Source organism: Triturus cristatus, chromosome 10, assembly GCF_964204655.1.
Source record: "Triturus cristatus chromosome 10, aTriCri1.1, whole genome shotgun sequence".
NCBI lineage: Eukaryota > Metazoa > Chordata > Amphibia > Caudata > Salamandridae > Triturus > Triturus cristatus.
This window is the reverse complement of record NC_140593.1, coordinates 286,350,141-286,362,278: the sequence shown is the minus strand read 5'-3', so window position 1 is coordinate 286,362,278 and position 12,138 is coordinate 286,350,141. Positions and strand designations below refer to the sequence as shown.

The 12,138-nt window shown below is 42.0% G+C and overlaps 1 protein-coding gene across 3 annotated transcripts in view; it reads right to left on the bottom strand.

Moving 5' to 3' along the window:
- The window catches only part of DUS3L (dihydrouridine synthase 3 like), a 132,761-nt gene extending 122,039 nt beyond the window's left edge, over positions 1-10,722 (bottom strand). Inside the window, exon 1 of one of the 3 annotated variants that reach the window (XM_085631168.1) lies at positions 10,584-10,722. Coding sequence is in view for 1 of the 3 variants with exons in the window: in XM_085631167.1 (XP_085487293.1) it covers positions 10,242-10,267 (26 nt within the window). In the remaining 2 variants the exon portion in view is untranslated. Of the gene's footprint in view, positions 1-10,241; positions 10,368-10,583 lie in introns of those variants that run through there. The other 2 variants (XM_085631169.1, XM_085631167.1) reach the window with 2 other exon arrangements.
- Positions 10,723-12,138: the final 1,416 nt, after the last annotated feature.

The window sequence follows — 12,138 nt, the reverse complement described above, 5'->3', positions numbered from 1 at the left end:
CGACCTGTGGGCACTGCACTCTGCTCCGCCTTACTTCACTCCGCCACCCTGATCTCACTGACTGTAGTTTGGGTGCACTGCTCATAAGTCACACGATGCACCGCCCCCTCCACACCACCGTCTGGGCCTACTGGCGCCAGCTTCCATCAACCGGCACTGACGCTTGCACCATGACCTGTCAGCACCGCAACAAGCACTGCCTCACTGTGCACCGTAGCCCTGGTATCACCGACACCGCTAAACAACCATCACTGAGCCGCTGCCAGCACCGCAATTTGAGGGCACCGCACACCGCACCGCTTCACATCGCAACCGCCACTACCGGTCGGCACCAACGCAGTTGGCCGGAACCAAAGGTACTGGTTATGAGTCTGCTGGCACGAACGTCGGTCCACACCGATGCGGTCGGCTGGAACTGTTGGATTCTGTTGCTTTCAGCACCGCGGTAGGTCCGGACGGAGCTGCCGGCTTCAAGGAACTACATTTTAAAGCCATTCTTGCAAAGTGCATATTTTTGATAACTGTATGTTGGTCTTTCGTCATTTTAGCCCTGTTTGCACAGATAAATATTGGTTGTTTTTCTAAAACTGGTGTTGTGTCCGATTGTAGTGTTTTCACTGTGTTACTGTTGGTTATGTGCAAATGCTTTACACACTGCTTCTGAGATAAGCCCGGCTGCTCGTGCCAAGCGACCAAGGGGGTGAGCAGGGGTTGTTTCAGTAGTGTATCCCCCTTATTCGGACTATAAGGAAGGGTCCCTATTTGGACAAAGGTGCAAACTATTGCCAACTAGAGACCCCCATTTTCAACAGGGCCCTTCTGAATGCTGGAAGAGAGGTTATGGTTCAGAGTTGCATGGGCAGGCTGTTCCAGGTCCTCTCTGCTATATCGAAGAAGGTAACGACCTCCACTTCTGCTTCGGTAGATGCGGGTGTGTGGGCAAGTGAAAGGGAGGTGGAGCGTAGTCTCCTCCGACGCTGGTGGAAGTTCAAGCGGTGGTTGTTGTAGGCAGGTCCTTGGTTGTGTAGAGCCTTGTGTGTGGGGGTCAGCAGCTTGAATTAACATGACTGTCTTTGTAAAGCGTACGGTCACCCAGAGGGTATCTGGGCGCTGAATAACAGAAGTATATTGTTACCCAACTCAATGGTACTCATTTTATCGACCTCAGAAAAGATGGAAGGCTGAGTGGACCCGCTGGGATTTGAACCTGTGACCATGAGGTCAAACACAGGCCCCTACAGTGGAAGCATTAGTCCACTAAGCCACCAGACATGGCACCTCTTCTGTACGAGGAGCCAGTGGAGTCGCCTGAGGTGAGGTGTGATGTGGGTACATCGGGGAAGGTCGAGGATGAGTCTGGCTGCAGCGTTCTGCATGATCTGAAGTCTCTATAGGAGATGTGCGGCAGTTCCTACGTAGAGAGCGTCGCCATAGTCCAGTCAGCTGGTGATAAGGGCCTGCGTCACGGTGCGTCTCAAGTTCAGGAGTAGCCACTTGAATATCTTATGTAGCATGTGCCAGAGTGAGGAAGCAGGCAGAGGAGACAGTGTTGATCTGTGATTTCATGGCGAGCTTCTTGTCAATGATGATTCCCAGGTTTCTGGCATGGTACGGAGAATGAGTGAGTGCGGGTCTTAGGTCTGATAGGTCTAATGGCCAGCAGGAGTCATTCCATGTGTTGCCAAAGATCAGCACTTCTGTCTTGTCTGTGTTCAGTCGCAGGCAATTGTTCTTCATTCAGTTGGTGATGCTTGTCATACATCTGTGGAAGTTGGTTCTTGTGATCGTGGGATTGTTGGTGAGTGAGAGGATGAGTTGGATGTTGCCTGCCTAGGAAATTATGTTGAGACCGTGGGATCTAACGATGTCGCCCAGCGGGGTCATATATGCATTGAAGAGTGCAGGGATGAGCCCTGGGGGACATCGCAGGTGATGTTCGGAGGCAAAGTGTGGGAGGGTGATCCTCTGGGTTCTTCCGGTGAGGAAGGAGGTGATCCATCTGAGTGCTTCCACTTGGACGGCAATGTGGTAGTCTTTTGATCAGCGTGTGGTGGGATAAGGCGTCGAAGGCTGTCGAGAGAGATCGATGAGAATCAGGGCAGCTGTTTCTCCTTGGTCAAGGAGGGTTTGGATTTAGTCAGTGGAGGCAATCAGGGAGGCCTCGGTGCTGGGACTGCTCATCAGCAAACCTCCCAGATAAAACATGACAAATGCACATCTCATCAGATACTCTTCAAGCCGCACAACTTGCTTTGGGACAGTGCACTGTCAATCCTCCTACTCAAATGGAAGAGCAAAGTAAAGAATGCATTCGCAGGACATCACTGCCAGGATCAAAGTTGCGAAGTTTCAAACACAGAGGGTACAGGAATTGTATGCTAAACGAACCTTTGAAGAGTAAGGCAACAATCTGTTACCTAGCAGCTGGTCTCTGGGCTGAATTCATAAATATACAACACCCATCATTAACAGCAGAGCTGATTTTTCTAAGCTCTCCTTTGATGATGGACTGCTTAACTTGGAAATCTCACCATCAATCATGGTGCGGCTGATCTAGATTCTCGCAATTGTTCTCAGGCGGTCCAAAGAATGTGTCATGAAATGCTATACAATAACAAGTTATAAATCTGCATATTTTGCATTTTAAATGCTTTTCATGCCCTTCCTTTTTGTGTTAACTAGTAGTGAAGTGACAGGGGAAAGCAAGGAAAAGATTGACATGAGGGTCCTAACCTGCCATCAATATCTAATTAGCTAGTATTTAACCCATTTGTACAGTTTCAGAAGTTTAGTGGTGCGAGGAATTTAAAATATCTTGTGATAAAAGTGAACATCATCTGCACAGTATAAAGGTTTCATAGGAACATGCACTGCCTCAGAACAACTTGCCAACTACTGAATCAATAACAAAAAAATACTAAAAAGATTCTCTGGAATACTCTCTTCTGAATGATCTGGGTAAACTTTGCCAATGGTTTACATCAGATTAACTAGTATGCTTGCTCGCATTCATCAAGTAAGCTTTTAAATAACATTTCCTGTTGCCAAATTTGAGAGACATTTCCTTTGGTAGTCATGTATCAGTCATCACATACTAGAGGGATTAAACAACTACTCGGCCGTAGCAAATTATCTAATAAATTTGATTTCAGATTTGATCTGAGAAAAGGTATTATAAGAAAACATTTCACTAACTGAGTTAGCTACATCACACTGCCTCCAGAGCTTGGCAATTAAGTGTGTAAAATTAAAATATTAAACAAGTCTTAGAACTGATTTGGTAAAAATATGATGAAGTTTGGTGTGAATTAAGCAAAGCTGTTAAATCTAGGGACTCACATACATTTTATAACACTGCAGTGCATGGGACAAACTATTGCAAATGAACTACAGTAAACATTAAAAAGCTTTACATTCTGAAACTGTGTGTCACAGGGAAAAGTCCCATTTTCAACCAAGCATAAAATGCAATTCAATCATATCACAAACTCTCAAAGGAGGTAGTGACATTAAGGGTCCTCATGCTTCCTGTGATCCAAGTCCTAATGGTATACCTATGGCAGTAATGTAAGCTAAAGCTAAGAAATGGAGAGCAGTATTCACTATAATGTTTTCAAATCCTTTTAGTACTAATATTATCCCATTATCTTGGAAAGGTTCCCTCTTAAAAGAAGTCCTGAAACTGATAACCGAGATTATCGTTTAATAGGACTGTTAAATTAGGATGGCAAACTATTTGCCAAACCTGTGCTAATATTATGGCCCTAAATATGTGAGAAACAAGCATACTAGATCAAAATGGTCATAAGCGTTTTGTAAGCTGCATCCACTACTCATTCGCTTTTGATATAGTTGATAAGAAACATCTTTGGGCAAAACTGCATTTCTGGGGATTGAACAAACTTGACTTCATTTTTTAACTGAACTAAATTCAGATACCTGGATGCAGGTTAAATTATCTGGTCTTACTTCACAACAAATGGCAAGTAGCAGGAATATCAATTACCCCTCCTCCGTGTTTTCTCTTTATATTACAGACCTGTCAAAATATTTTGATCATAATGACGATCTTGTTCCAAAGGGTGAATGGGTAGAGTTAGCCATCTTGCATATGCAGATGAGCGGATTCTTTTTTCAAATACTCAAAAGAGCCTGCAGAGGTGACTAAACTGAACGCAACAATGCAATGCTCTAAATGGTCTTCAGCTAAACTCATCAAAAAATAAATTTTCATTTAGATGTCATAACTATCATTTAAAAGGGTGGTTGACTCTACGCCCATTGAGCCAGGGGTCACTAATTTATACTTGGGAGTCTTCATTGTAAATTGAATTGGAACACTCACGCTATAAACCTGAAAGCTAGATGTTTGAGAGCTAAAAACATGCTGAAACATTTTTGTAACAGGCTTGGCGGAGGGCAATAAGATTCACTTTAATATTAGCAGTATCTAAATTAGCTCAGAAGTAATTAGAAGGATCTTTAGTTTACCCTGCAAAAATTGTAGATAGATAGATGCTCAACTTTAAATATGAAACAAAAACGACTTTACAGAAAAAAATGACATAGCTTGGCGTTGAAATGAGATAAGAACGAACAATTAAAAACTGAAAAAACAATGAAATTCATCAGTTATGGTTTAGTGAAATAACTATAGCTTGTCCTTGCCATGCACTGCTTATATCTCACTTCTAACATGTGAAATGACATCATTCAGTCACTGTGAAAGCACCTTATATGGTCTGTGGACTTGAAGTAATTCAATACGATATATCTAAGCCCAATTTTCTATCACCAATCAAGTGAGAATGGACATACCTTTTGACCACAAACTGGACACATATCTGTCAAGCCACACACATTTGGTGGATCTTACCCTCTTTTCACTAGTATTCACCCACTTAACAAACAAAAGACTTTTGTGGACTGTAATGGAGTCACCCATTTTCCTAAATCTTGAACACCCTCCAAAAACAGTTTGTACTCTATTTACCTTAATAGGATCACCCTGTTTAATACTTCACATGACCTGCAATTTTAAGTTTAAAGGTTAACATTTACCACTGATAAAACACCATCTGCCAGGCCCTATGGACAACCCTCAATAGTATGCTAAAATACACTATACACATTTCTGAGATGAGCACAATGGTATACTACATTTGAGCCATGCATTCACCCCCTTTTGAGTTAAACCACCTCTAAGTAGATCACCTTCCAGTCTACATTATTCAATAATTTGCAATGCCTCAATATCTTCAGCAAAGACGTGGAAATAAGCATCCACCCCTTATAAATGCCCTCTTTACACAGAATTTACCTATAGCACTGTATTGCAGCAGTTTAATATTTAACATAGTCATGTACCCAACAACCACTGGTGGATAATCTATTGTTAACAGAAGCTCACCTGTTTTTCTGCCACAGCCTTTTGCTTTAGGTCACAACCTACTTTTAAATATGCCTCTTGTTTAACGTGGAGTACTACTTGCACTCTAAACTGTATTGATTTGTTAAAGGTGTGACATAACCTTCAAAATGCACAACCACACTTGCCTCCAGGGCTAACACTATTTCCATTCTATGCACCAAAACATGTACACACAGTAATTGTGTAGTGACAATTGAGGGGGCATCACTGAAGTCATCATTGATGTTGCATCACTCATAACGTGTTGAATTATATGTGAGGTCATAAGCAACACATGGCAGGACAGGCGTTTAGTTAGTCCACTAAAACTATAACCGGTGAATTTCAGTGGTCTACCAGTTTTTAAACATTATTTTATATCTCATTTCAACACGCAACTATAACGTCACTTTAACCATTGATTTTCGGGGATATATATACATATAATATCTACTGGCAGTCGCCAGTAGATAGTTATAGTTAGGACCGTGTTTCCATAGGAAATCTGGAAATTCTATTTTGAATAACTTTGGCGCCGGTTGACGAATCCTCGCGAATTTTTCAAAATAGGTGGGGCGCTCTGCTCCGCTCCTACCCTGAAAGTCTCGGGGTGATTAGTCAAGCGGGGGCCGAGAAAAAAGGGGGGTCCCAAAACGTGTTTTCCCCATGCATTTTTCCATAGGACCTTTAGTCGAAGGTACAGCCCGAACGGCTGAACAGAATTACGTGAAATTTGGCAGAGAGGTAGCCATAAGGTCAAGGAAGTGCCTTTTGAAGGTCTCGTGTAAATCTGTTCAGTATTTCCTGAGAAAATAGCATTTAAAACCATATCAATATCTATACGCGCGCACCGTGCGCGCACTGTGCGTGCACCCTGCCGTGCACCCTGCCGTGCGCGAGCGCAATTCTGATTGGTTGTTAGATGTCAGTAAACATTAGAATCGGTCGAAATCAGGAAGTGTCGGCCGCCATTTTGTCTCTCGCAGTCTGAGGCAGTGAAAAACAAAGGTAGAGAACGTGAAAAGGGGGCAAGGTGGACAGTTCCTGACCCCCTAGCCTTTGTCAGGGGGTCACTGAAGGACCACCAAGGGTGAAAAAAACATTTATTTTTTTGCCGAAAATGCGCGGGGTGCGCGCGCGGCACGCACAACGCTTCGTGGGCGCTCGGTGCGCGAAGGGCACCGAGTGTGCACGGTGCAAAACCTGAAAAAAAAAAAAAATATTAATAAATACATAACTTAGCATTTAAAAAACCATACAAATTCACTTAAAAAACCATAGGTTTCACACACGTTATAGTTAGGAATTAGCATTTAAAAAACCTTGCAAATTAACTTAAAAAACCATAGGTTTCACACATGTTATAGTTAGCTGGACATTTCCCTCGTAAAAAAACAATGAAATTCCCCCGTTATAGTTAGTGCAGGCAACTATAACTCACGCGACCGCAATCCTCTGCTGATGACGTCAGATATTACATCACTGATGACATATGTGTCTTTCTGAAAAATAAATATTTGTAATATATGTATAGCTAAAGATTAATGGAAGAAGACATGGGTAAATAGGTGTCTAAATACAGTGATGTAATATCTGACGTCATCAGCAGAGGATTGCGGTCATGTGAGTTATAGTTGCCTGCACTAACTAGAACGGGGGAATTTCATTGGTTTTTTACGAGGGAAATGTCCAGCTAACTATAACATGTGTGAAACCTATGGTTTTTTAAGTGAATATATATATATATATATATATATATACACATATACAAAAAAGAAGCAGAGAACTCTGGGTAGTTCTCAAGTTTAGGTGGAAGGCAGCTCCTGTATAGGGCATCCTCAAAACCAGCGACACTCTAAATTTGCTCACCTCAAATGTCTGCTTTTCTATCAAAGTTTTGAAGCATAGGATTAGCACAGTGCTATCCACACCGAGATAGAAAGAGACAAAATCTTTTGCTATTTCTACAGAAAAGTATTTAAGCATAGGATTAGCACAGTGCTATCCATGCCGAGCTGTAAAATGACAAAAGCCATTTACCACTCCAGGCACAGTATTACAGCTTTGGATTGGTAAAATACCATCCAAGCCAACCTGAAATGAATAAAAGCAACCCCCGACACGTGTGTCGCAGTCATTACAGCTCTTCAGAGAGGTTTAGCTTTGCCCAGACACAAGGCTGCACCCAGTATAAGTCAAAACAATACCCTTGCAGGCATAGATTGACGCATAAATTATGCAAAAAGGAAGCAGAGAACTGTGGGTAGTTCTCAGGTTTAGGTGGAAGGAAGCTCCTCTATAGAGAACCCTCAACACCAGCGACACTTTAAATTTGCTCATCTCAAATGTCTGCTTTTCTAGCAAAGTTTTTAAGCATAGAATTAGCACAGTGCTATCCACGCCGAGATAGAAAGGGACAAAGTCTTTTGCTATTTCTACTGCAAAGTATTTAAGCATAGGATTAGCACAGTGCTATCCATGCCGAGCTGTAAAATGATAAAAGCCATTTACCACTCCAGGCACAGTATTACAGCTTTGCATTGGTAAAATACCATCCAAGTACATATATATACACATATATACACACACACACACACACACACACACATATATAGAGCAAGAGAAAATTTGAAATTGAAAGAGCAAATGGTGCTGCAAGGCATGAGCTCACCCACTACTTGGTGCAAAAAGGAGCAGGCAGGGGTGTGGAGTTCACCCCATAGTTCAGTACATATTATTTGGGATCACGGACAACAAGCTTAAGGTTTATTTTATGCACTAGACAGTTAGGGCCAATCCTCTGCAGAACAAACCCGTTGGCTGTCAGTTTACAATGCCACAGTATTGATCATTGAGAGGATTGTCTGCCATGGTAGGGTTTATATCTATATGAATGTGTTGCTTAAACTTAAGTACAATTCATTAATGCAATTGATTTACTATTAGGACAAGCGCTCTAAGAAATTGTTGCAAGCTCAGCTGGCATTCCAGACAGTGATTCCAATACAAAATGTATACATGTTTGCAAAATGTAACAAGTTGAGGTTATTTGTAATGCTATCAAAATGAAACGTACCCAAAACACTTGCAACATGACAAAATGTTTTGCTAAACTATTGTGGAACTTTAAAGAAAAGTTCTGAGACATCATTCAGTAAAATGCTCTAAAATTAATAATGGAGAATCACTTTAATCACATGAGCACCATGAAAATAATTGAGGGCTTAAAAAAATTACAGAAGTGCACCAGGAGGTTTATGTTCTGGCGTAGGTGCATATTAATGACTTTTAAGAATTAACAAGAGTTTACATTGGAATACCTCGACACTGTACTGGCAGACCTTTGGAAAATCAGTTTTTTCCATGAGCAAATATACATGTTTATTTGCTCGTGTGAAAATCTGCTAAGTAGTAGCAAATTCAGTTTCTCTACACTACTTTTTCTCTAATCAGAAAAAAATAAATTATTCTTGACTTTGTCAGGAGTAAATGTCCAACCTTTTCCAGTTTGGCGAAAGGATGGAGGAAAACTATTATTCACGATATACAGTTAGTGTGCACAGAGTCGGAGGGCATTCCAACCACGGAACTCCTGCTTCTTGACAACTTCCAGCCTCTGTAGGTAGATTTTCAAAAAGTCGGGAATATCACAGTCCTGCTAGAACCCGAAACCCTTGTAGAACAGGATTCCTCACACAATCAAAGAGTCTATCATCAGATGTCTGATATAATGAGGATTCTGCCATAATTTGTCGACTTATTGGATGCCAGTTAAAATGAACAAGTGGACTTTTTGCAGAACAAGTATATTTCCAGAACATGTCCCTTGGTCAATTAGAGATTTTTAAAATTCCATATTTCTGAGCAGGGTTTTAAAGGAAGAATACAACGGATAAGTAAATGTGCAGATTGGCATTTTTTCCGAATGGTGCAGAAATTCGAATCAGCAAGTGGGAGCTCCACTGTATGGCTATGGACTCTGTCCTAAACATGGGGAGTATCAAGATACCCAAATTTCCAAAGTGCTTTTGCTCCTCCTTAAGAGTAAGAAGAGCTACATCAATAAAACTGCAATCAGTTCCGAAAGAAGTCAAACAGGCAGCTCGGGTCAAAAGTGATCATGGACAGAAAAGATAGGAAAGGGTGACAATAAGAGGCAGAAATTATGAAAGGATGGAACAAATCACCAGGATGTACATATAAGAAATCTTCGACTACATCTCTGCTAGGTGTAAACTTCTTGGTTGCTTACTGGATAAATAAAAGGGCACTTTATATACTTCCAGCTTTGTCCCTCTAATAGTGTTTAAATGCATTGCTCTCAGCTGTTAAAACACGTTTTCTTCGTGTACTGTTGCAGTTAATCGGGTATTGCTGTTATTCGCAAAAAACACTGCCCAGCTGTTCCTACCTCCTCAAGGATGAGATGACAATGCCATCGGGATAGCTTGTTTCACGGCCTATATTTTTAGTTCAGACAAGGCATTCTGGGATTCGTAGTTTTGCTTCAGCTCAATCAAAGGTATAAATACAAAAGAACACCATGCCTGCTGCCCGTTTTGTGAAATATATCCATGCATTGAACTATCACTGCCCTCGGAGTGGCGATCCTCATGGGTTCATATACCCATACATGGCAACAAACAAACCTGATTCAGGAGGCAGAGTCCCACATTTTCAAGCTAAAAATTGCTTTACTTGTCTCCTTCCTAAAATAGCATCCTTTTCATCCTTTTCAATAGTAGTCAACCGGGGAAATACACTATCCCAATGTTGTTTTCAAAATCTCCCACTTTCCAGTTCTTAAATGTTGGCATGTATGTATGTATACCTGTGGTCTTCGGTCTCCCATAGCATTTGTCTTCCTCCAGCTCCAGGTACATAACTTTACCTTCTCATGAAAGGTCTTCTCTCGCATGAGGACGAACTGTACCTACCCGTGGATGTGATCACCAACTTATACATTCTATAACTCCAAAGATGCTCGCCTGACACCCAAACTTGTTCCTGGAATATACCAATGAGCCCCTCTGACACGTGTTGATTTAAAAGACAGTAAAGCGCTGACTGTTTCCACTATCTTCTCTGATGCCGTTAAATCCCCTGCGTTACCCCCGCTGATGTATTCTATCCCCGTCCGCATACTCCCCGTTTGAAAGAAATGGAAACACACCTACGGCAGCCAGTTCTTCTGTACAGCCACACGCTGCCTGCCTGCTGCTGAATCAGGAAGTGAAAACAGAGCCGCGTGTTACACTGAGAAGGCCTCGGCCGGAAACAACACCCTAAACCCTGGTGCCGCTAGGGCTGGGTGGGAGGAAGGAGAAACAAGCGAACAGCGACACCTGCCGTACACACGACTCGAGCGAGAACTCTTGGGGCCGCTTTCCTTGACATGCGTCTCTGAGTGTCAACAAACAAATCAGTTACTTTACATTAGAGGTGGACGAGCCAACAAACAAGGTGAGCCTAGCCAAGGGTTTGGCTCGGCTCGAAAAGCTCATGCTCTAGCTAAAACCTGAATATATTTGGCATTGAAATCATGCAATAAATATCACGTACAAATATGATAAAGTGTCTTCACATTTAAAAAAAAGTGTATGTCTTTCACATGCAAAAGCGTTTCACCGTAGTACATTAGACTCTATCAATGCAGAAAACGACATTCATTAAAAGTGATCGTTTTTTTAACAAGAGCTTAGAAACATTCATGCCCTCCCACCATGATGACGCCACTAATGAACTAAGGGGCAAATCAGTTGTCACCCTTACTCTATATGTGGCCTAGGTTCTTATTATACATGGAGCAATATTGTAGGGTATTAAATCAAACACAAGCGTTTTTCATAGCGCACATCCTGAATACAAATATTCGAAGGTGCTCATCATATGTGGTAATAAAAAAAGGAGGCTTGGTGAAATAAAATATTGGGATAGAATCACACAATTTGATCTGGTGGGGGGCCGGGATTAATGTCAGGTTTTCGAGTTTTACAGTGTGCAATTCAACTAAGATTTCCATATCTTTCTTCTTATATACATCAAAGGTTACCACTCAGCCGCGGCTCCTCCGCTAAGGCAGAGGAGCGGTGCTCCACTGCTTCAACTGGAATCTGAATACAAAAAAAGAAAATGATAATAACAATCTGTTATCAATTTGTTTTTAGGTGTCGCCTAGCGTTGCAGCGCATGCGCTGCTCGCTCAGCGAGACCTATAGTGAGAGAGGAGATTTCTGAAGGGGGCTTGAAGCCCCGCCCCTCTTTTTCATTGGCTGGCGTCACCGTTTATGCTAAACAGTGGCCTGCCATTGAAAAATAGTTTTTTTTGTTGCCACCCTTTTGCCTTTTTGTCCGGCCCATCCGAACTGGGTTGTCTGCTTCCTGGCTGTTGCAAAGCACTTTCTTATCTTTAGGGGGGACCATCTGTTTTTAATTAGCATGACCTTAGCGCGGACATGCTAATTAGAAACCGATGTCCCCCTCTAAAGATAAGAAAGTCATTCCAAACTGTGAGCAACATCATACCCGTGTAGGTCACTACAAATAGTTAAACATCAGTATAATACTAGTGCAGAGCGAGTAGGGGCACCTGACATCAGTGCCAGGTGCCTACAAACACAGAGGGCTCAAGCTCACTACAGCCACACACACATTGTGAATAAAGCCCACTCTGTCCCCCATGCCGGGATCGAGCACATGGCCATCACACAGAATACAAACTTTCCCTA